General features: G+C 49.0%; 5 protein-coding genes across 5 annotated transcripts; 2 read left to right on the top strand and 3 right to left on the bottom strand.

The window, feature by feature from the left end:
* Nucleotides 1–3,214: 3,214 nt before the first annotated feature.
* BDV37DRAFT_261241 (RlpA-like double-psi beta-barrel domain-containing protein) lies at nucleotides 3,215–4,050 on the top strand. The gene has a single exon (XM_032083296.1). The coding sequence runs from the start codon at nucleotides 3,501–3,503 to the stop codon at nucleotides 3,684–3,686; it is 186 nt and encodes a 61-aa protein (XP_031936542.1). The 5' UTR covers nucleotides 3,215–3,500; the 3' UTR covers nucleotides 3,687–4,050.
* BDV37DRAFT_8592 (sphingomyelin phosphodiesterase) lies at nucleotides 3,999–6,474 on the bottom strand. The gene is made up of 3 exons (XM_032091346.1): nucleotides 6,140–6,474; nucleotides 5,995–6,081; nucleotides 3,999–5,921 (listed from the first exon to the last, which is right to left on the bottom strand). The coding sequence occupies exons 1-3, from the start codon at nucleotides 6,263–6,265 to the stop codon at nucleotides 4,281–4,283; spliced, it is 1,854 nt and encodes a 617-aa protein (XP_031936541.1). The 5' UTR covers nucleotides 6,266–6,474; the 3' UTR covers nucleotides 3,999–4,280.
* A 2,482-nt stretch (nucleotides 6,475–8,956) lies between these two features.
* On the bottom strand, nucleotides 8,957–11,481 carry BDV37DRAFT_261238 (ATP-binding protein). The gene is made up of 4 exons (XM_032083295.1): nucleotides 11,123–11,481; nucleotides 10,362–11,065; nucleotides 9,925–10,286; nucleotides 8,957–9,864 (listed from the first exon to the last, which is right to left on the bottom strand). Exons 1-4 carry the CDS (start codon nucleotides 11,409–11,411, stop codon nucleotides 9,414–9,416), a joined length of 1,806 nt encoding a protein of 601 aa, XP_031936540.1. The 5' UTR covers nucleotides 11,412–11,481; the 3' UTR covers nucleotides 8,957–9,413.
* A 2,111-nt stretch (nucleotides 11,482–13,592) lies between these two features.
* BDV37DRAFT_8159 (putative MFS monosaccharide transporter) lies at nucleotides 13,593–16,568 on the top strand. Its single transcript, XM_032091273.1, has 4 exons — nucleotides 13,593–13,941; nucleotides 13,990–14,458; nucleotides 14,521–15,757; nucleotides 15,811–16,568. Exons 1-4 carry the CDS (start codon nucleotides 13,792–13,794, stop codon nucleotides 16,511–16,513), a joined length of 2,559 nt encoding a protein of 852 aa, XP_031936539.1. The 5' UTR covers nucleotides 13,593–13,791; the 3' UTR covers nucleotides 16,514–16,568.
* Nucleotides 16,569–17,024: 456 nt separating this feature from the next.
* On the bottom strand, nucleotides 17,025–21,341 carry BDV37DRAFT_287783 (uncharacterized protein; the record flags this gene model as incomplete). The annotated part of the gene is made up of 9 exons (XM_032088159.1): nucleotides 17,025–17,283; nucleotides 17,373–18,133; nucleotides 18,237–18,852; nucleotides 19,810–20,041; nucleotides 20,117–20,567; nucleotides 20,636–20,716; nucleotides 20,793–20,945; nucleotides 21,007–21,177; nucleotides 21,255–21,341. The coding sequence occupies 9 exons, from the start codon at nucleotides 21,339–21,341 to the stop codon at nucleotides 17,025–17,027; spliced, it is 2,811 nt and encodes a 936-aa protein (XP_031936538.1).
* Between the last annotated feature and the right edge of the window lie 222 nt (nucleotides 21,342–21,563).

Genomic DNA, 21,563 nt, shown 5'->3' with positions numbered 1-21,563 from the left:
CTAAGTATCCCGCATAGAACCCGATTAGTCTCTTTCCACGGCAGAGCCCCGAGCACGACGCGGGCAGATGTCCTGTACCCGGGGGTCTAGACTTGGGGCCTCTTGCTCTGACGTATGACTTTGCATTGTGGTACAGGGTTGTTCGTACTCCGTCGGGGCCTGGTCCTGGTTGTGATGTGTCGTCCTGTCAAAGGGTACACATTCACATTCACATTCATTTCCCTCTCCCGTTCCCGCTTATTTGGGGGTCCTGATGAGAATGGGATGAGACTGGGGCCGGGCAACGACGAGTATTATATCAGATGTGTGACATGTAAGAGGGGGGGGGGCGGGCTTTGTACGAGGCTTATTCTGTGATGTTTTAGTTTATTCGATATCATTTTTATTTCTCTTCGTTTCGGATTCCCCCCCATCCATGCCCTTAAAGCGGGGGAGTGGTATGGATTCGGTGGTTTTCCATCTAATCTTCAGGGACCGATAACATAGGGCTAGGGAGGAGGGACCAGATTCGGGCAACGATAGATTAAATCCGGCCCAGCGTTCGGGCCTAGACTGGTGGAGTTCGCGGTGTCCACCGAACAACATCTGATTTTCTTACAAGGCATACATGCATGAGAGAGACCTCGATGACAGGATACATGCCGATGTCGAAGTGTTCCCCCCCAACTCAGCTGTAGATATCGTAAGCTGCAGTCGAAAGTTCTGGGTTGAATCGCTATGAAACCATGCAGGGACACAGACTCTCCCCTCTTTTTTGTGTTACACAGTTTCGACACTCAACCCCTCCCGAGAAAGAAAAAGAACGGGGGGAAAAAAAAGGTACGACGGAGGCGTTGAGGAAATGTGATCTTGCGGGTGGCGTCCGTACCTGAAAGAACCGAGTCGATTAAGTCCAGTGCACGGGTGGGGGATGAAGACTAACCAAGTCAACACGCCCCATTAGGGTTGCATCTTTTTTTCTTTCCACTTTTCCATGCTACGCTGCATCGAGCGTAGAAAGAGAAGAGGTCTGGACTTCGGGGGGCCCGATTGTATTCGCGAATGAGAGAAGAAAGAACCCCCCCCAATTGCACAAAGCCGTTGGGAAAGACAGTGTGTTGGTGGAAAAGCATCATATTGGCCAGCGCATTGACATCCACGTATCCATGCTAGAATGAGCCGTTTTTTTTTTTTTTTTTTTTTTATCCATGACTTGCTGACAGGGTTGAGTCAATCTCTCTGCTCGCTTCTTTTCGCTTCAATTGTTCATCCTTGACCTAAGACAGTTGACGAATGAATGTCTCTGATGAATCTTTGTTTTTGGGGGTTGGACATTTCAAGTTTGTCAGCCGAGTTCCCCTATCAGATTCAAAAGGTGGACAATCTCTTTTTAATTTATTATTATTTTTTATTTAATTTTCTTTATTGAATTCACCTCTCTCTAGTTTCTACAGAGTCGACACGAGGGCAAAGCCACACCGGAAATAGGTGCCAGTTCAAGAGTGTGGCGGAGGCCAGGTACCATCGTCATTTCGGACGACGAGCGAGGCGCTGATCCCCCTGGAACCCAAAGGCAAAAGAAATGGAAAGACTCCAGAGACGAGGAATGGAGGGACCGTAAGGGGCCAGAAAAATACCTAAACTCAATACCAAGCCTACGCTAAAGTGAGCTAGACGAGATTTAGTCGCGACACCATGCTTGAAATGGGCATAGATTGTACACGCTGTAACACCGGCGCCAATCTTGCACCGCCAATCAGTCCAGTTTTCAAGCGGGTACCTGAATTCAATTCAATCAATCAATCACCAAACTTTTGATTCCCTTCGGATGCCTCGGACTGCTGCTGCTTTTGCACCACACGTCATCCGCTTGAGGCTGACAGGTCAAAGTTGCCGGTGAGCAAATGGTTAGAATGCATGTGTAATGGTTCCTCGCACTTTTGATGTATTTTTTTTTTTTCTTTTTCTTTTTCTTTCCGGATTTTCCAGATCAACGCAAGGGCAATGATCACAACAACATACATACTCCGAGTACTCCTCGTCCATGCCTTGGGAGGAGAAGGGCCCTTCTACATTGGGATAACTCTCGGGCCATCTCAATCACACAACCCAAAGTTAAGCCGATCCCAATCCAACGGTTGAGGTTCAGGGCGAGTGGAACCGAGTCATCAAAAGTGGGCGCATTTGGAGCAAAGTGATGAGGTGAGCCATGGCCGTAGTAAAATTTAATATTTGCTCCGTCCCATGGGTTCACGAGCTGTGCGGTGGGTCCGGGGCTTGGACAACCCGAGAGATCCACTTCCATCCGATGAACATGCAATTTATTCGCTGCGTTCCTGAACAGTCCCCCGGCGCATGCCAATGATATCAAGAAGAACTGGAAAATCAATTAAAAAAAAATGTAAAAGTCAAAGTAAAAATGATAAATAAATAATTAAATTTATATCGAATTAAAAAAAAAAAAAAAATAGACAAAGAAAAGGAACTAGTCTGGATGCTAGTCCTCCTACTATACGAGACGAGTCCCTAGTACTAGGTAGAAGTCGGACCAACCCGAGCAGGTCAGTCGCCATCCCATGCAACCTCGTTTAAATACTTGGACCTTCCCTCCCTTACCGGTTTCTTCCTTCTCTTCACCGATACTCACCACAGTCTTCTCTCTCTTAGACAGCTTTCTGTCGTTCCTTCCTTCTTCCTTCTACAACACTCTCATTCTTTCTGAGTGTTCATTCAATTCCCCAAGCTGCTGTGCAGTTGGTTAAATTGACTCATTCCTTCAATTGACTTCCCTCGGCTCGCCGATCACAACCTTCCTTGAAAAACAAGATATTCTACCTACAATGGCTCCTCTGGCTAAGACTCTCGCCCTCGCCGGCGCTCTTTTCGCTGCCGTCGCCTCGACCGCTCCGGTGCAGAAGCGTCAGGATGTTGTCGTGAACACCCACACTACGGTCGAATGGACTACCGTGACGGTCACCACGACCATCACCATGGACCGACCTACCCAGGCACCGGCTCAGCCCACTGCTGCCCCTGCGTCCTCGGCTCCCGTCGTGACTCCCCTGCCTGCTCAACCCACTGAGGTTCCTGACGAGCCCGAGCAGAGTGAGGCTCCCGAGCCCCAGCAATCTGCAACCATCCAGCCAGTGTGGTCTCCCGCCCCTGAGCCTACTACCTCTGCTACTCCCACCCCCGAGCCTACCCAACAGCCCGAGCCTACCCAACAGCCCGAGCCTACCCAACAGCCCGAGCCTACCCAGCAGCCCGAGCCCACCACCAACGCTCCTCCGGTCGTGGTCCCGACATCGTCGAGCACTACCTCTGCTGCCCCTCAGCCTACCGCCAGCACCCCCAGCGGTGGCAGCGGTGGCAGCGGATACACCGGTGCCTGCTCCCAGGGCTCCCCGTGCACGGGTCAGGTCACCTTCTACGACACTGCCACCTCTCAGCTTGCCCCCAGCAGCTGTGGATTCACCAACGACGGCACCACTGAGGATGTCCTGGCTCTTCCCGTCGGCCTGATGAAGGACAGCGACTGCGGTCGCATGGTGACCGTTCACTACAATGGCAAGGTCGTGTCCGGCAAGGTCGTCGACAAGTGCATGGGCTGCGACAGCACCTCTATTGACCTGTCGCGTCACTTCTTCAATTCCCTGGCTTCCGAGTCTGAGGGCCGCCTCCACAATGTTGAGTGGTACATGGAGTAAATGCGCTGAATGCTAGCTTCTTCTGCTGGTTCTTTGCTTGATTTTGTTGCTTCGCTTCGTCGACATCCATACCCCCACTTTTCACTTCTTCTTACCCTTCTCCACACTCGTTTTCATACATATTTTTACTCAATTTGCTCCCCATGGAGTATTTGAGCTATGTTCATAGATATTCTCGGGTTATTTAACACCACATTTACATTCGACACAAGAAGCAGCACGCAGGACGCATCTGGTCCATGACATGATACCACGACACTGGGATTGGCGCATTGCAAATTAGATGGAATCGGGTATTCTATCTGGCGCGCATTAGGTAGCAATGGTTCGGGAACAATGATAAAAAAAAAGGTTTCTTGCAAGCTCCACACATGCGCCTGACATGTGTCCACCGTAGACTTCTTTTAACTAGTAAAACGAGCAGGGTGATACAGAAACCGGGTCAGTTGATTTCTTTCTTACTAGCCGATCATTTCCACATAAGGTTCCAGAGTCAATGCTTCCGAAGGTGGATCATTAGACACTCAACATTATATATACCAAGATACATATCAACCAACGTCACAGAGATTAAAAACCCCTTCCCCCGTCAACTTAAACCTTCTCGTAAAGCTTCACCTGCTCCCGAACATACTTCTCCGCATCGACGCCCTTTCGCGTCAGCCCTCCCACAATTCTCGCCAACACGGCATCCTCACAGAAGGGTCTTTCCACATGCACCTCGCTTACCCCATCACTCCGCTTCGTAATTTTAAACGGCGTCCCCGCGCCCTCGCAGTTGAACTGGGCGTCTCCGCCGCGCAGCGAGCAGATCTTGGTCTTTGCACAGTCGCCCGTGCACTCCGTGACGTTGTAGCCTCGCGTGGTGCGCGCCCACCACGCCTGGAACACCGAGTCGTCCTTCTCCATTTGCGCGGTCACCTGGTGCCAGAACGCCGGGGTCATTTCGACCGTGGGGTCCGTGACCGGTGGGGTCAGCAGCGAGCCGTAGGCTTCCTTGGCCGAGTAGTACTTGACCCATTTGGGTGGGGTGTTGGTGGAATTGGTGCTGTTGATGTCGGCCGTGTACACGGTGTAGTCGAGCACGGCGAAGGTGACCGGGTCGATGTCGTAGATGCGGAAGGCCGGGGCGCCCGAGTCCGGGGTCATGGATGGGGTGACGTAGCCGATTGCGGTGGCCGAGTCGGCGGTGCGCGCGGTGTAGTTGGTGTACGAGATTTGGAAGAGGTCCGTGTGGGTGTGGCCGAAGAAGAGGGCGGCGATGCTGGCGCTGTAGCGGTTGATGATCTGGTCCAGGTAGTGCGAGTAGTCGTGCAGCGTGTCGGTGTTGCCGGTGGGGATGTGGGCGATCATCCACACGCGCTGGCCGGCGGTCTCGGCGGCTTGCAACTCGGAGATCAACCACTGCAGTTGGTTGTCCGGGTCGTATTCCATTGGTTCCTGGAAGGCGTAGAAGTTGTATTTGTAGTAGAAGACGCTGTTGTAGGAGATGATGCGGAGGTTGCTATTGGGGTGCACAATGGAGTAGGACCCGTGTTTGGTGGTGGAGCTGGGTGAACCCTCGATGAGGTTGGCCCAGTCGCTGGCTAGGGCATCGTACGCCCATTGGGGGTTGTGGGAGGGTGGGACCTTGTCCGAAGGGAAGAGGTTGACCGGGGCTGTGTCGTGATTCCCCAGGGCCGCGTAGACGACGCCCAGTTTCCCCAGATTGGAGTAGGTGGAGTTGAAGCTCTGCAGGACTGAACTCTGGTTCACCATCCAGATGTCGTGTGGTGGGACGTCCCCCGTGTAGATGGAGAACGTCGGGTTGAGGGCCGCGATAGCGTCCATCATCGAGTCCTCGAGACGAAGTGGGGGATCGCAGTGATGGTCACCCCAGAGTCCGCACGGGTTCGAGGTGTTACCGGGGGCGTCCTCCGGGGTGAAACTACGACAGCAAATAGGCTTGGTGCATTGGGCATTGGCCCCGGGGGTGTACTGCAAGTCAACGTGCGTGTCACTGATGTGTGCGACCCGGATCGGAGACTGACCACTCGGGGGTGGACGAGTGGCCGAGGATTTGGCCACGGGGAAGGTGAGGTTGTATGGCCGAATGTCAGGGTACTCGCAAAGGCCGGCAATACTGGAGCAGAAGGTTTTCGATGTATGCGAGCCGACCTTCAGATTCTTCAGGGCGTAATAAACGGCCGTGCCTTCTTCTTTGATTGCGCCCTCACAGACATCATCATCCTCGATCTGGCATGAGGTATTAACCGACGTCCTTTAGACTTTGTCTTGTGATGGATTCCATCGAAAGCATTTTACTTACCGCTGCCAACTTACATGCGCCAGTTACAATATTTTCCAGTGCACTTTGACCCAAACCAGCGGCTAGTTTGAGTGCCCCCAGCAGGCCCTACGAGAGTCAGCCTATCTCGTTTTCCATGGATGGTTTTGATATCTATCCGACATACCTCACAGCCAGCACAGGTGACTGCTCCTTTGATATCGTCCCAGATCGTACCAGCCAAGTCGGGCTCGGGATTAGCATGAGTGCCAGCCACGGAGGCCAGGGCCGCAAGGAAGTAAGCTGGTCTCATGTCCCTAGTTTGATATGGGGGTCAAGATCGCTAACCAAGCTGCAGCTTATCTTCCACTATCTCAAATCCTGTCTACGAAACAGAGCAGAACCTGCCAGCTTTATAGCGGGGTATCTCCAGGACGTCCAGCCCCTGAGGCCGCGCTTCCCGTCGGAAGCCGACTGATCGTCCTGAAGAATGGGACGTTTCATTTGGGCCTATTCCCTCCGGGCAGGGAGCAGAGCAGAACTCAGGGCAATTGAGGGGAGACGAGCCCATGTGATGGCTTGGGTTGCATCGTGAGCAAGCGGAAGGCTCCGTAGCGTTCTCCGCACCCAGATTTAGTGACAAAAGCAACGCCTGACAGGGTGGAGAAGGGCCACGATGGTCACTAGTCCAGCGTTAGCGAGCGTTAGCGAAAGTATGGGGGACCATTGTACATGGACAGCGTTCCTTCATTCTTCAGGCGGTCGTAAGTGTCTCTATGATATGAAGATCCTCATCAATCGGTCTGATAGAACCGATAGAACCACTCCTGATTTGAAGCCGAGGCATTGTCCCTGTCAGGGCGCCAAGAGCGACTTCTCAAGTTCTCAGTTGTTCCACCTTTCCAACCCGTCCTATTTTTGTCCGTCAGAGCAAATAAGTTTATTGACTGTTACGCGTTCCCAACTGCACGGTAGATCCTCCTGTATGGGATAGATTATATTCAGATCATTTCGAATTACGCGTGGAGCATGGATGCGAAGTGGACTTCGATCTTGATCTCAACAATTGTTATTGTAAGCGAGGACCTGTGACTTCCCTGTTCCGGTTAGCTTGGCTGTATCGTATCCTATTCTCTCATACTCTGTACTGTCCTCTGTAATCACCGTCCGTATTGTTCTTTTAAATATATACCACCAAGTTACTACCCCTTGGACCTCGGACCACCGGCGCCGATTTTCTGGCAGTCATGTGACCTCGTCTCACTTGATTCTTGGAAAATAAATTGTAAGGTCTCTGTCCCAGTCTGTCTTAATGTTCTTGACCATGGCCTTATCCGGCAATGGCCAATTGTTGCGTAAATCGACCAAGAGATGGCATAGAATAGACAAGCCACTTGGCTACAGATCAGTACGTGCACGTTGATTACTTCTCTATCTACGACAAGATTTGCTCCAGGGCACGTAAGAAAAAGGGATAGAAGCATGACCAGATTCTTGCGCGTGGTAAGTTACCACTGCATATCTCGATATAACCACCCACACTCTGCCCGCTTCTCTTATTGCTTAGACTGCTGGCAAAGTAGAGACTGTGCATCGGACGGGCCCGGGATGTTGGATTGGCTACCCGAGAGGTGCTGGTTGGGATTCTGGCAATCAGGGTCAAAGTAGGTTGTACACTGGACACCTGACGCTACCTGAATAGACCCGACCTCTGGGGGCATAGTGTTAGGATCGATAGGAACACATTGTTCTGTAGAAAGAATTTGCTGAGATGGCCCTGCGAATTGGGGGTCAAGATAGACAATAGCCTATTCGAGATAGGTTAGATGCCCGCCCGTTTCTTTTCTCACCGATGCAGAGTGGTAGACTGAGCGGCCACGGCGGTTGTGAGTACAACGGAGAGGAATAGAGAGAATTGCATGATTGCTAAGCGTAGGTTCTTTCTGCCTTACGTGCTGGTTGGTGATAGGCTTGATGTTTAGTGCCACTTTGCTCGTATAATCGTGTGTTTGGCTATTCTTGCTATAAATGGGATGGGATTGTTAGAAAGTTTATGTATATGGCCAGATTAGATATACGAACCTTCCTAGAAGACGACAGCTGAAGGATTTAGTAGGGGTTGATTGATGTCAACTCAGAGGATGTAGTTATAACAATCATGTGAGACATGGGAAAGGAGAGCTGTTGTGATTAAATACCTTTTGTACCACCCTTGCAGTAGCAAGGGGTAATGCATACCCCACACCGCTCATCAAGCTGAACAAGACGACAGTGTCTTAGAGTGTATCGCTGATCTAAGAACTTTCATGTCAGATCGATATTCCACATCTACAGGTCAACCCACTCCGAGCTGAGCCGAACTCCTGGCTGGATATATCGACGCTCTTTGTACAAGAAGGAATGAAATTGCACAACGTGGAAAAGGTATTGCAATCGCAGATACAAGGTGACAAGGATGAGGATCAACATACTTCGATTTAAAATGGGATTTACTACTTTGTCTACTCCGTAGCTTCAGAGGATAACATCTAATTACGGAGTATAGAGTCGAGGTCACTTCAAGAACTGGCCATCTTGAAGAAAGATCCAGCCAAGCGTAAAGGTCAGCCACGAATGTGTGCATGGTGATCTGTCACTAGTACATGCGTACGTAACGCTAGTGATTTACCTACATAATGTAGTATTGGCGATGCATGTCGCACAGCAACAGTCTATTATTTAAAGGCTTGTTCAGGAAATGCCCCAGAGTTTGAAGATTTCTGTAGATCAAATAGGGCATAGTAATTGGAGCGGTGGACGCTTGGCACCCTTCCGAATATCATTGGCCCGGGTGAAACGAGTTAGCCAATCAACTTTGGCTGATGAGTTATCCCAGCCCTTAAGGTCTGGTTTTCAAGACGGATTAAATATTCTCAATTCATAAGCAAAATCGGATTGGCTTTAGCACTACTCCCACAAATTTAAAAAGGTACTTCGAATTATCAATGTATTCTTAACTTCATGAGTGGGCAGGCCCTCGACCACAGAATAACAGGGAACTTGTGGCTCTCCGGAAGGCTGATTGGACATGGGTCTGGTGATTCTGGAACTACGACCTCTCAAGCCTTCTCGCTTCCTCCTTCATGTGCATCAAAAGGCCAGAGCGACTGCAGAACAGTGATGTGAAGCGGAGCGGCCCCCCCAAAGGAAAAGCATCATCTTGGCCACGACACGCCGGAATTTCCACCTACCGTACTTTTGAGGATTACGGATAGTGGATTTTCCCGTTGTCAAAAGAACAACGCTTAATATCGAGCTACTCGCTAGTACAATCAGTTTATCAGAGGACATTTGTTAATGATGGGAGACATCTCGTTATCGAATATCTGCAATTCTTCCCAGTCGCTAGTGAATATTGCGTGTATGAGTTTTGATTCGGAGTAGCCTATTATCTTGTCAACAAGTACCAACCCACAAGGAGATTATATGAATTTACAGCCAGTAGGTGGAGAGGTTGCACAGTTTATTATGACCCAGTCTTGGATCATACCATCGGTAGTCCACGAGTAGTACTGACCCCCCTTGTAAAAACGTGATATATGGTCTTGGACACGGTCCTCTTCGCGTAGTAATTCAACCGCCCATTTCTTTTCTGATATCCAAAAATCGACTCGACCACTTTTTGTTCTTGACCACTCCGAACATATCGGAACGCCTTTGCCGGCGATTACGCCAAAACAGCGGTAACACTCGTCTTGATATGCAGCTTCGAAAGGTTTGTATTGAGCCCCGCTGGTGAGAACCTTCCCATCAGCGGTATGGCGCAGAGTGGCAGCGGAAAACTCTTTTAGGATGTCCACGCAAAGGTCTCGCAAATGAGCGTATCTCGGATTCAAGGGTATTCTCTTCTTGCCGAGGATCCATTCAACCCATCTAAGATCTATTAGCATGATATAGCCGAAGTATTCAGAGTCAATACTTAGGAAGACTTGCTTCTCGTGCAGTCGAGATGGAAGTACATATTTTTCCTCGCCCGTCATGTCTTCAGGTACCAAGATTCTGTGTAACCATCCGTTCACATAACACTGGCGCTTGGCCTTTTTTAGGTCCGTGTCGCTAATATCACCCACAACGATGTCCTCTTGCTCGTTCACAGCGATGTTCCCCTGCTCTAGGACATGACGAAGAATCTTTGAGACTTCACTGCTCAATTCAGAACCCCTTGCAAGTGAGCGATAAATTGGTGTATACTCTAGGTACTTCCAAACATTGTTCTCATCTCGCAAGCTGTTAACGACATCGATGTCCGTGAGTGGCCATCTTTCGGGGTCGTGCTTGATTCTGGCCCGGTAATACTAATACAAAGTCAGCTAATCGAGCCTGTGGAGGCGTAATTTAGCTGGAGTTGGGGGAGGGGTGGAAAAACGCACGTGGTGGAAGAAACGTAATAACGACTCGACACCACCGGGGTGGCCGTTTGTCAAGGAAAACAGATAGTCTTGGGCGTCATTATCAAGTGTGAAACCCGCCTCGAACCTCGGATTTGCGCAAATTTGCTGCACGGCGTCTCTGAACTCATCTGCTGTGAAAAAAAGCCCAATTGGTGGTGATGATGGTTGCGGGGTAATCGTGACGCGCTGTTCTGGGTTCAAGAAGGCTGGAGTATACTCGTTGGGTTGCCTGTCGACCCCAGTCGACGGACTGCCATACGAGCAAAAAAGACAGACTTTGATGTCTTCACCATTGCCGTAGACTCGGTCTTTGATTATTGTATTCCAGAGTCCCGAATCCGAGTATGTTTTTTGGGCTTCGTCAACTAGAATAACAGTTCCTTCAGACAGATTCCGGGCACGGCCAAAGCGGATGGGGATCATCTGGGTCAAATTCGCCCATGTTTCACCATCGCCGTTAGTAGAGTATTCCTCGAGCTTCCTCCAATCACTGATGAAATAGACGGCCCTCTTACGATCTTTATAATCGTTATGATCGAGAAAATACTTCTGAAGGAGGCGGGCGAGCGTCGTTTTGCCGCTCGCTGGAGTTCCCCGCACATGAACAACATTCACCCGGTCAATGAGATCAGCGAGTTTTTTTACAGTATCTGTGCGATGACTAACAAAAGGAAGCTCGTGCCCTGTTTGCCATTATATATCATTAGTTTCGCTATGAAATAATCTAGGCGGAATCTGACCTTTCTCTTCGTGGTTTGCCGTTTTCTCGACACTTGCTGGACCGACATCGTGGCTAGTGGCCAAAGATGTTGTCCTTCCATGATCCGAAACGGTATGATGACAACGAGGGCATTTAATACTCGGAAGGTTTCTTGTGAGGGGTTCTTGAACTTGAGCTTTAAACCCAGTACAGGTGCAAATGGTTAGGCCGCAACTCCATGCACATTTGCCTACCGAGATAGTTGGCATTTCGGCTGGACTGATGAGAATAGTCGCAACTGTGATAGCTCTGGGATACCGAGGAGCCATGTTTATGAGTCTCGTGTTAATGAGCTACTTGAATGGACATTAAACTACAAAAGGGGAAACTGGGATGGAAGCTGTTAACTCACAGCAGCTGCCGTGTGAAACAAGAAATCTGGTACCTATGTCACTATCACATGAGTGATCGTGATCTGTCATGTGATAAGGACAATAGAATAATATGTGTTAGCATAGGAAATCCGTCTTACACTGAAAACATCTGTCACTGCTGTAGTTGCGTTGCTTGCAATACCCTGTTAATTTGTATGGGCCACAGTGGCCACAACAATTTCCAATACAAATTTGCACAAACCCCGATAACCTGGGGCTTGTATACATAAATTCAGTGGTCTACATAAATTTACAAGTTAAAGAGTATTGAAAATCTTATTTTAACCTTCTTGCTATTTATTAGATTAAGACACGTGATTAATATCTTTAAGTGAAGCTTTGTCTTTCCTAAAACAGTAATCCCAAAACTGGATAGTAGAACCACGGTGCCAATACACGTAGTTTTCATAAAATTTCTTAGTTCTACTACTAGTACTGATATACTATTCTATTATTTTAAGAAATATATACTGTAAAAAGTAATTATTAAGCTATAGTAGAGATACAGTAGATTTTGGAAATTTACTATAGTGATATAATACTTATCTAATAAACAAATATGAAGTGAAGCAGTAGATGAATGAAGTGAGACGAGGTGACAGGTGAAGTGAGAGCAAGATAAAGAGGTGCTTCTCGGGGTGCGCGACGGATACAACTGGATGTAAACACCATTCTGCGGGGAAGTCGAGCAAGTATACTACTAAGGGCCGACATGTCGGAGGGTTTTGTATGTCTAAGACCCTAATACTGGTTTTCTGATTTCCTAGACAAGGTGCCGAAAGCCTTATGAGTTATAGCTGGGTAGCTTCAATAACACCTCATCGCCTTCGGCGAAAGGGTGTTAGTTAGCTCTGACTGCCTTAAAAATTAGTGCTAGCCTCTAGGGGTGCAGAATATGATATTACAGGAAGGCAGGTCTTGGGGTTTGCAGTGCAGTAAATGACTATAATAGCGGTCATTTTTGGCCTCATTTTCACAGGTCCTCACATTCTAGTTGTGATTTCTTATCCTGGTTGGGGGCGGAAGCGATAAGAATCCCATTGTTACGGATTGGGTTGCATGCATGCGAAGGATGAAGCGAAAATAAATTAAACAAAAAAAAAAAAAAAAAAAAAAAACCGGCTTTATCTGGGTTGTACCTTTTTACAAAAAAAAAAACACGTGAAAATCATCACATCACATTAAAAAAAAAAAAAAAAAAAAAGGTTGGCTGAGTCAGGAGGTACGAGCTGACATGAGGTTAAAAAAAAAGGAAAGGAAAGGATACCGGAAGCAGAACGGAAAGTTCCCGCAGTCAAGAACATACCCAACACAGTACCTTCCAACGACAAGGACAAGATGTACCTTCTTTTCTTACGTGGCTGACTGTCCGCGCAACATCGGCTGCTTCCCTTGACTCTCTACAGAGTATAAGGAAGAACTTCAGCTTACCAGTCCAAGTTTCTCAAAAGATCCTTGGCGATTTGGAATTCCACTCATCGTCACCTTCGTGAGGAGGCTGTAAACTATTGAAGACAAATAAAAATACGCAGGATCTCATCCCTTGGGTGAACAAGACCCACGCCGAACCACACAATTTCTTTTCTCCGCTTTCTCCTCATCAACTTTCTTCCTCCTTCTCTGACGTTGTCTCTTGCAAATTCTCGCTGTCTTACGACTGCTCGATAGACCCTTCTTTGGGCGGATTTTCTCGGGTAAATTGACCTCTATTAATTATTCTTGCCAAGTTCAATAGCGACTCATCCAGTCTTTCCAGCCTCCGCCCCTCCAACAAGCTTCCCAGTCTGCGTGTCACACACACAACGCTCTTAGTTTGTACTCGGTCAATTTTTTCGTCATCGGGGATGCCGTCTTTCTTTTCTCGATTCCTCCGCATTCGGTGACCATGGAGCTGTTTCAACCTCGAGAACTAACGCTTACCTCTCTGTCAAATTCTCTTGCGATAGGTTCTGAATGGTCGTGAAACGGTCTTGGGTTGTTACTCTGCGATCTCCGGAGTTCACACGAAGCTTCGTGAGCTGTGGTCGCGGTCGCTCACCATGGAGGACCGCAGACCGGAAGTGCTGGCCGTCTCCATTGTCTTCTTCGTCATCGCCTCTGTCTTTGTAGCACTGCGCTTCGTCTCGCGGGTTTTCATTGTTAAGAGAGTCGGACTACATGACTATTTGATGCTGTTGGCATGGGTATGTCTGGCGTCTCGCCCGTCGGTTGCATATGAATGTTGGAGTTCGAGCGTCGGCGCGTGGGGAAAAAGAACAGATGAACGGTGAAAACAATGACTGACGTTACACAGGTCATCGATTTTGGCTTCTCATTCTCCCTCTTCTATGCCACGAGAAAAGGCCTGGGCCTCCATGATGACGACATAGCGCTTAGTGACCGGTACAGCCTCAATCGAGCCAATTATGCATTCACTGTGCTATATGTGAGTTGTCAGCTCAGGTCCGGTTGGCTCCGATTGCTGATTGAATAGAACCCCGCGTTGATGGCGGTCAAAACCTCCATCCTCGTCTTCTACCTCACTCTAACCCAAGGGGAAAGGGTGTTTCGTTGCGCAAATTATGTGACTCTTTTCGTCGTAAATGCCGCCGGATTGGCGCTCACACTGGTCAACGTCTTCCAATGTCGTCCCGTTGGGGCGGCCTTTTCCTATCCCCTGGCTCCGAATGCGCACTGTACCGATATCCTCACTCTATACCTTTCTTCCTCTCCGGTGAACATCATTACCGACCTAGCCATTCTCTTCTTGCCGAACCCCATCTTAACTCAAATGCGTCTTCCGCGGAAACAGAAAATCATTCTTGTCATCACTTTTAGTTTTGGTTTCTTCGTTGCAGTAGTTGATGTTATCCGCATTGCCTACCTTCAAAATGCTGCTACATCGCGCCAAATGTTACTGAGAGAGATCCACCTGCAGGACGCTAGCGGTGACGACCTAAATTGTATGTGTGACATGGCTTTATCCCCCAACCAGCTATTGAACGTCCCATACTGACCTGACAAGGGTATGCTTCTCTTTCGTTCATGTGGTCGGTGGTTGAGGTCAACGTGTCCGTCATGTGCGCCTGTGTGCCTAGTCTCAAGCCTCTTGTAGCGCGAATCATCCCAAAGATGATTCGGGACACGGACGATAGCACGACCGTGCCAGATGCCCCCACGGTTGGGCCCCTGGATATTCCGGATATTCCAGATGTTGCTGAGCCTGCGCCACTTCCAACTCTCCCAGGTCCCAACATGCGACGACGCTCGCAGTCCGCTAACCACAATAAAACCTCTCCCTCAGCCAGTGGCAGCAGTGCCAGTCGGAGAGAAGCGGACGGTTCAGTAGATCTCAGAGAGTTCCTGATGGCCAGTGACCCGCCTCAAGATGCGGAAGCGAATACAACCGTCACCACCTCGTACCTGCCTAGTATCACCTTTTTCGACTTTGTCAACATGAAGAAGCCGGCGAATATGCTGAAGCTAAGCAATAAGGAATCCATCGCGCCGATCTCCCTAACCACGATCTTGTTTTTCTTGTGGGGATTCGCTTACGGGTTGCTGGATATTCTCAACAGTCAGTTCCAGGATATTGTTCGTTTAGATGCCTGGCGATCGTTGGGCCTGAACGCTGTTTACTTCGGGGGGTATTTCATAGGCCCACCGCTGGTGGGCCGCACGGTGCTGAAACATTGGGGGTTCAAATCGACTTTCATCACAGGCCTGTGTATTTACGGTTGCGGCACTTTGATATTTTGGCCCTCGGCTGTCCTGACTTCGTATTCTGCCTTCCTCGTCTCTAACTTCATCGTCGGCTTTGGATTGGCAGTATTGGAAACCGCTGCCAACCCATTCATAGCGCTGTGTGGGCCCCTAGAGAATTCGGAGATCCGATTGAATATCTCGCAGGGCGTCCAAGCGGTAGGAAGCGTAGTTTCGCCGCTGTTAGCGAAGAAGGTCCTTTTCAAAAAGGTAACCGACGTTTCTTCTCTGGTTGATGTTCAATGGACGTATCTTGGCATTGCGTTGTTTGACGTGCTTCTGGCTGTGGCTTTTTATTACCTACCAATCCCAGAGGCGTCAGATGAGGATCTTCAGGAGCTAGCAAACCGGCGTCGGAGCGACAACATGACTCTAGTCGCCGGGATTCCGGTGGTCTGGTTGACCCTAGGACTTGGGGTGTTTTCACAATTCTTCTACGTCGCCGGACAGGAAATAATCTCGCAAAGCTTCACTGTTTTCGTCGAAGATGCTTACCCCAAGTAAGTTGACAGTTCACTTCGATATTCCTGGACGTTTACTTATTGAAGTACAGTTCACGCCTTAGTTCCTTTGATTATCTGACCATCGCCCATTCTATCTTTGCGGTTGGTCGTTTCCTTGCCGCCTTTCTGCAATGGTTCTTAAAGCCACGGTGGATTCTGCTTATATCGTATATTGGAATGATAGTATTCTCCATACTATGCATGAAAACGACGGGAATTGCGGCGGTTACCATGGCTCTCATGGTCTACCTTTTTGAAAGTGGTGCATTTAGCATTATATTCGCCATCTCTCTCCGCGGCACAGGCCAACACACAAAGACCGCTGCAACGCTTCTGACGACGGCGATCAGCGGAGGTGCCTGCTTTCCGTTCGCACAACATGCAGCCAGCCTCGCTGGGGGCATGTCATTCTCGTACAGTGTCCTCGTTGCTGTCTTCTGCGCTGGTGCCATCTTTCCAGTGTATTTGAACCTAGTACCTGCTGCAAAGAAGCAGGTTGACCCAGTACCAAACGAACACCTCCGCCGCCCACGTCGCCACCGCTCTAGACCCAATATTGTCCAACGCGAGAAGGAAAACCCTTCTGTGGGCGGAGTCTATTCACGACGGCGAAGCGTCCTGTCGGACCTGCTGCCTGCGGTCACCCTTTCTGACCAATCGTCATCTCAGCCCGATCTGGCTAATAATGGGCGACGCCGTTCAGCTACCCACGGCGGCCTTCAACATGACTTGGCCCCCTGGCCCGAATCGTAATGCCAATCTCGCTCTCGACTGTTTTTTTTTTCTTTGTGTTTCTTCTTTTATGATACCCTATTTTGCGATGTTATCATTTAACTGACGGTTATAGTTTGCTCTTGTTTTCTTAGTACAGCGAGGTGTTGAGGGAAAAGAAAGCTCGGGGTATTCTTATGTAGGATACCTCTTGAGCTGGACCAATGCATGTACCGGTTGACTGGGCCGGCATGTGGAGTAATACTTCGATAGTTGTATATGGCCAAAGTCTCTGAGTAATGCTATAGATTCCTCCATGAATGGGGTTCCAACAGATGAAGTATATATCATACAGTGGGAGCAACAATGGACGGGCAAAGAACTCTCGTGTATATAAAGAGTTACGTGACCCTAGAGCTTTTAAATATGAATATGTGAATTAATGGATACTCTAGTTAAGTTTATTACGTATTAGATCGTATAATATCGCGCGGCATGTTCTTCACGTAACTAATGCTCATCCAGACCATTCTCGAGACACATCAAAAACGCTTCAGGATGGTCTCGTTTCCTTGGTTGCTTGGCGAACCGCCTGCTGGGCAAGATCTCGAAGACTAGAGATAAATCCGGTGATAGCTTGCAGATGGGCAGCTTTATCAGCTCGAGAAATTTGTCTCAGGAAGACCCGTTCAGTTGTGTGCTCTGTTACTGTCAGGAGTTGCGTATCACTCGCCGCGCTCTCAGAACGTGGATTCTCCAGCAGGTTGCAGAATATCGTGAGCATCGCTGACATGGGATAGAAAAGGAGTGTCCTAGACAGCCAATAGAAGGTTAGAAGAATGCTGTGTGTAGTTGGTAAAATAAGGACGAAAGCCAAATTCTGTACATGTAAGTCTCTTACCAAAAGCTCCCTACACTCACGAGCGATTCGGAATAATGCAGAAATAGTAAAAGGGACCGACTGGCTTCCACGGATAAAGTCAGGCTTAAGCGTAGTCCGTCCATCATCCCTGCCGGTGTGGAAGTCGAACGCCACGCTTCGCATCGACTTCCGGCCAGGTGGATTATGTTAACGCAGAAGTAGTAGTTGAGATGTGTCAGCACGAGATACATGGTGTCAACTCGCTGATCTTCGGAGGTTTCTTTTGCGAATGATAGTCTAGGTCTTAGATTTGAGGGCATGGACATTCTCCAGAGTTCTAGCTCTTCGTCTAGTTCCCGAATTGATCGGATGACTTCAGCGTCGTTTTTCTGTAGTCCACGGTGGGAATAGAGAGCGGTGAAAATTCGGGACTTGACCATGCTGAGCCGTAGATCGATTGGAAACAGAAGGCCATGTGCATTTTCCATCGCAGAATATGTCATCCCAGACTGCAGTTTCTCAGCATAACCGGGTGGTAGTTGAAGATCACAATCTTCATCCCTAAGGCAGTGGCTCTGCCCAGTACGCAACGAAAGGTCCTTGTCAAGGGCATAACAGAGCCAGAAAAGGTCGCGAAGGTGTTTTCTAGTCTCTTTGTCTCTGGAACCACTGACGGCAGGTTCCGGCATCGCGCCTGGATCTCCCATTGTGTGAGCTCCCAGAGCGATGATGAAACGTGATGAGATCGAATTATAGTTTGTTGCTGTTTGCAATTCACCGGTGAGTATCCCTAATATTGACTGGGGGTCGATCAAGATGAATGGATTAGCGCAGGTTCCTAGTTTGAAGTTTGAAGCTTCCTCTTTGAAAGATGAGAGAGTAAAATAGAATGGATGACCGTACCAGTAGAAGAGTTGTCTGCAATGCATCTAAGTTGAGCGGTTCTTGAAGCAAGGATGGCAAAAGAGCCTGGGCCTTCATGGCATACTCGTCTCGAGGGATAGGAGGCGGCTTAGGGGCTGTACAACGAGTGGCAAGATGATCTAAACTAGAAATCAACGCGAGAAAAGCAAATATGCATGCTCTTGAACTAGGAGAATGGACTTTTGTATCGTGGCTAGGCGGCGAATAGGCTGCACGTATCGTCTGGTAGAAGAGTGATGAGTTGATGACAGGAAAGATTGCGTGGATGGCCGATGAAGTGTACACGTCCAGATACCGCTTCAGTACCGTCCGCGCGGGAAGCCCAGAAGGTGTTGACACGACCTCATGGACACCATCTAGGTCGGGGGGCGTAGAAGATAGGGGTGGCTTCTCCCATGGAGCATGGCAAAGGTTTGGAAGAGGGATAACAGTGCCGGTTCTTGACTCAATCCAGCGAAGACCCTCAGGAAGAAGACTCGGTACTCCTACCTGCGGAGCAATATTTCCAATCTTCCAACCTGCAAAGTGAATGATTCTGGGGGACGGCAGTAGCGGGTATGCTTGCTCTAGTTGGACAGACTGTTTTTCGGGTGGTCTTTCTTCATTAGCAAGTAAGTAGGCGGTCCAATGTATGAAAGGATAAGACGAAATGAAAAAGGTGATGGGACAAGAAAGTACAAACCTATGGCTGCAGCTTCTGCCCTGCGCTCGTCGATGCGTCGAATGCGGTCGATCAAGCTAATTCTTTGGCTACTTTGCAGAATTAGTTTTAAGGTTTATCGTGATGAATTGTCAAGGAGATCGAACGAGGTTGAGAAGATACGGGCCTATCTATACCTTCCATCCTGACGTCGTCTCTTCGAACGCAAATCTGACGAAAATGTGCAGTCCATATCGTGGTGGATGCACCAGTTACATTGGGAGCCAACGCGGTCACATTTGATCTGATTCGAGGCCGTTGTAAACCGTGGCTGCCGATGCTAAGAAGTATATCGTGTAGATTGGATGGATGTACCTTTCGTTTGTAGCACGCATCACAGGCCGTTACCCTTCTGGGAACTGGGTCCTTGGACATATCGAATGGATTTACTTGGTTGGTTGATTTTATTGGATTTAATATTGAGACAATTGCCAAAAAAAAAAAAAAAAATTGGATTAAGCAGGAAAAGTATCCTAGAGGCTTCAATGGCGTTGGACCGGAATTGATACAGAGCCGCTTAGCTAATCATCTCCGAGCAGCTAACGTGACCGTTCGGAGACTGCCTTTGACGAAGAACGCTCTGGCAAATTGTTCTACACGAGTGGACAGCATTGCAAGACGTGGTATATCTACAGCTTCAGTTGTTGTATGACTTCCTGTTAACAACACGAATATCTCTGGCACAATGTCTGTATGGATAATGTACATGGCTGATTTATGAGCATGGCAGTCTAATATATCCACATGGGATCAATTCTTGTAGACAACATGGGCCGCGCTGTCTATATCTGGGTTTCTTGTACCAGTTGACGTGCTTCCCCAATTGGGTCTGACGGCCAAGTGAAGGCGAACATATCCTCAGGGACCTCCGCGTCAGCCACATAGGAGCGGAGCTCGTCCAACATCTCCGCCCGTCGCTCATCGTGGGTTTTAGACATCATCATCACGGTCACTGCGTGCTTATACCGGATCTTGTTGTATAATTCCAGACGTTGCGGGATTTGTTCTATGGTCATGTCCTCCGTCATCACTCCACCAAGCGCCGCCGCATCTTCGAATGCTTGAGCGGCGCCTTGTCCTTGGTCTGCGGTGCACTCGATCAGTATGCAAAAGTGGAGCGCGAGGAAAATCTAATTACAAGCTTGTAAGGGTTACTTACGAGGTAACATGGGATGCGCGGCATCTCCAATCAAAGCCACCTTGCCTCTGACGAACGTGGGAGCTGGACTGCGCGAAGCCAGGCTCCACAGCTTCAGATCTTCCGCGAGACGACACATCTCCTGAAGCTCTTCGCCAAAATCCTGATAGGTCTCTATCAACTGGCTCAAGCTGCCCCCATCAAGCCACGATGAATCTCTGGCGTTCGTCTCTTTGCCCGCAGGGTGGATGCCCGCCACGTTCAGCAGCTGGCCACCCCGACAGGGATAAACCACGATGCGTCGGTCATGCGCCGCGAAGGCATGCACGCCATCAATACCTGTCTTTGCCATAAGCGCAGCAGTTAGTGGATTAGCCTGTATCTTTTCCATGGGCACCAAGAAACGAAAGCAATTCTGGCCGGTACTCTGACGTCCTTGGTTTTCTCCGACGATGGCGTGAACGGTGCGGGACTGGCAACATTGGAGACATTTAGTAACAGCTAGGTTGTGTAAGTTATGATGTCTGAAGGACAACATACATGGATACCGTCAGCCCCAACAACTAGGTCAGCGACATATATGGTACCATCCTCGAGGACTACTTTGCCGGCCTCTGCATCCTGTGGGCAAAAAATATGAGATCACTGAGCGGCCACCTGGTAGAACCAGGACCATAATGGGTGCGTAATGACGTACCACTGATAATACACGCGAAGAGAGGCGGATGTTGATTTTGCGGCCATTGACCTCGTTGGTGGCTGCGGCGCGAAGGGCATTATGCAGATCAACTCTATGGGTCAACAACCACTCATCCGTCGTATTTAGGGCTATCTGACGCTCTTTTGTCACCTAGCCTTCTTGTTAGTTCATAGCTAAGCCAGTGAAGACAGACATACAAGCAGCAACTCACAATTGGGGTCCAGACGAGATTCCCAGAGGCATCCCACACTTGTAATCTGTTGCAGTGAACGGGGCGTAAACTTTCCAAATCACACCCCCAGACCTTCAGAATTCGGGTGGCATTGGGCGCCACATGGATAGCAGCGCCAACTTCGTTCAGAAAACCCGACTGCTCAATAACCTACGAACAGGATCAGTCAACCCCACTTTCCAAGATAACGCAGGGTAGGATACACAGCAGGATAGGGATCATCAGACCTGGACCTCATGGCCTGCACGGCTCAACGAAATTGCAGCACCCAGGCCAGCGAGACCGGCGCCAACAACGACTACTTTGATGGGCATGTTGATCGTGGATATGCGCAATACCAAGATTCTAAGCACACAATCGAATGATCAAGGAAAAACAGAGGGTTTGAAGACTTAGATACAACCCTTCTTCGCGACCTGAGAGGATAATCTCGAGAACTTTGGCATCTCATAAACGAATCTTAGGCAAATTTATAGTTTCTGGAAGCGACAAAGACTAGGCATAGAGCATGAATTTCTTCTCCACTCTGATCGATT

The sequence above is a fragment of the Aspergillus pseudonomiae genome, assembly GCF_009193645.1.
Source record: "Aspergillus pseudonomiae strain CBS 119388 unplaced genomic scaffold BDV37scaffold_101, whole genome shotgun sequence".
NCBI lineage: Eukaryota > Fungi > Ascomycota > Eurotiomycetes > Eurotiales > Aspergillaceae > Aspergillus > Aspergillus pseudonomiae.
This window is presented reverse-complemented; position numbering and strand designations above follow the sequence as displayed.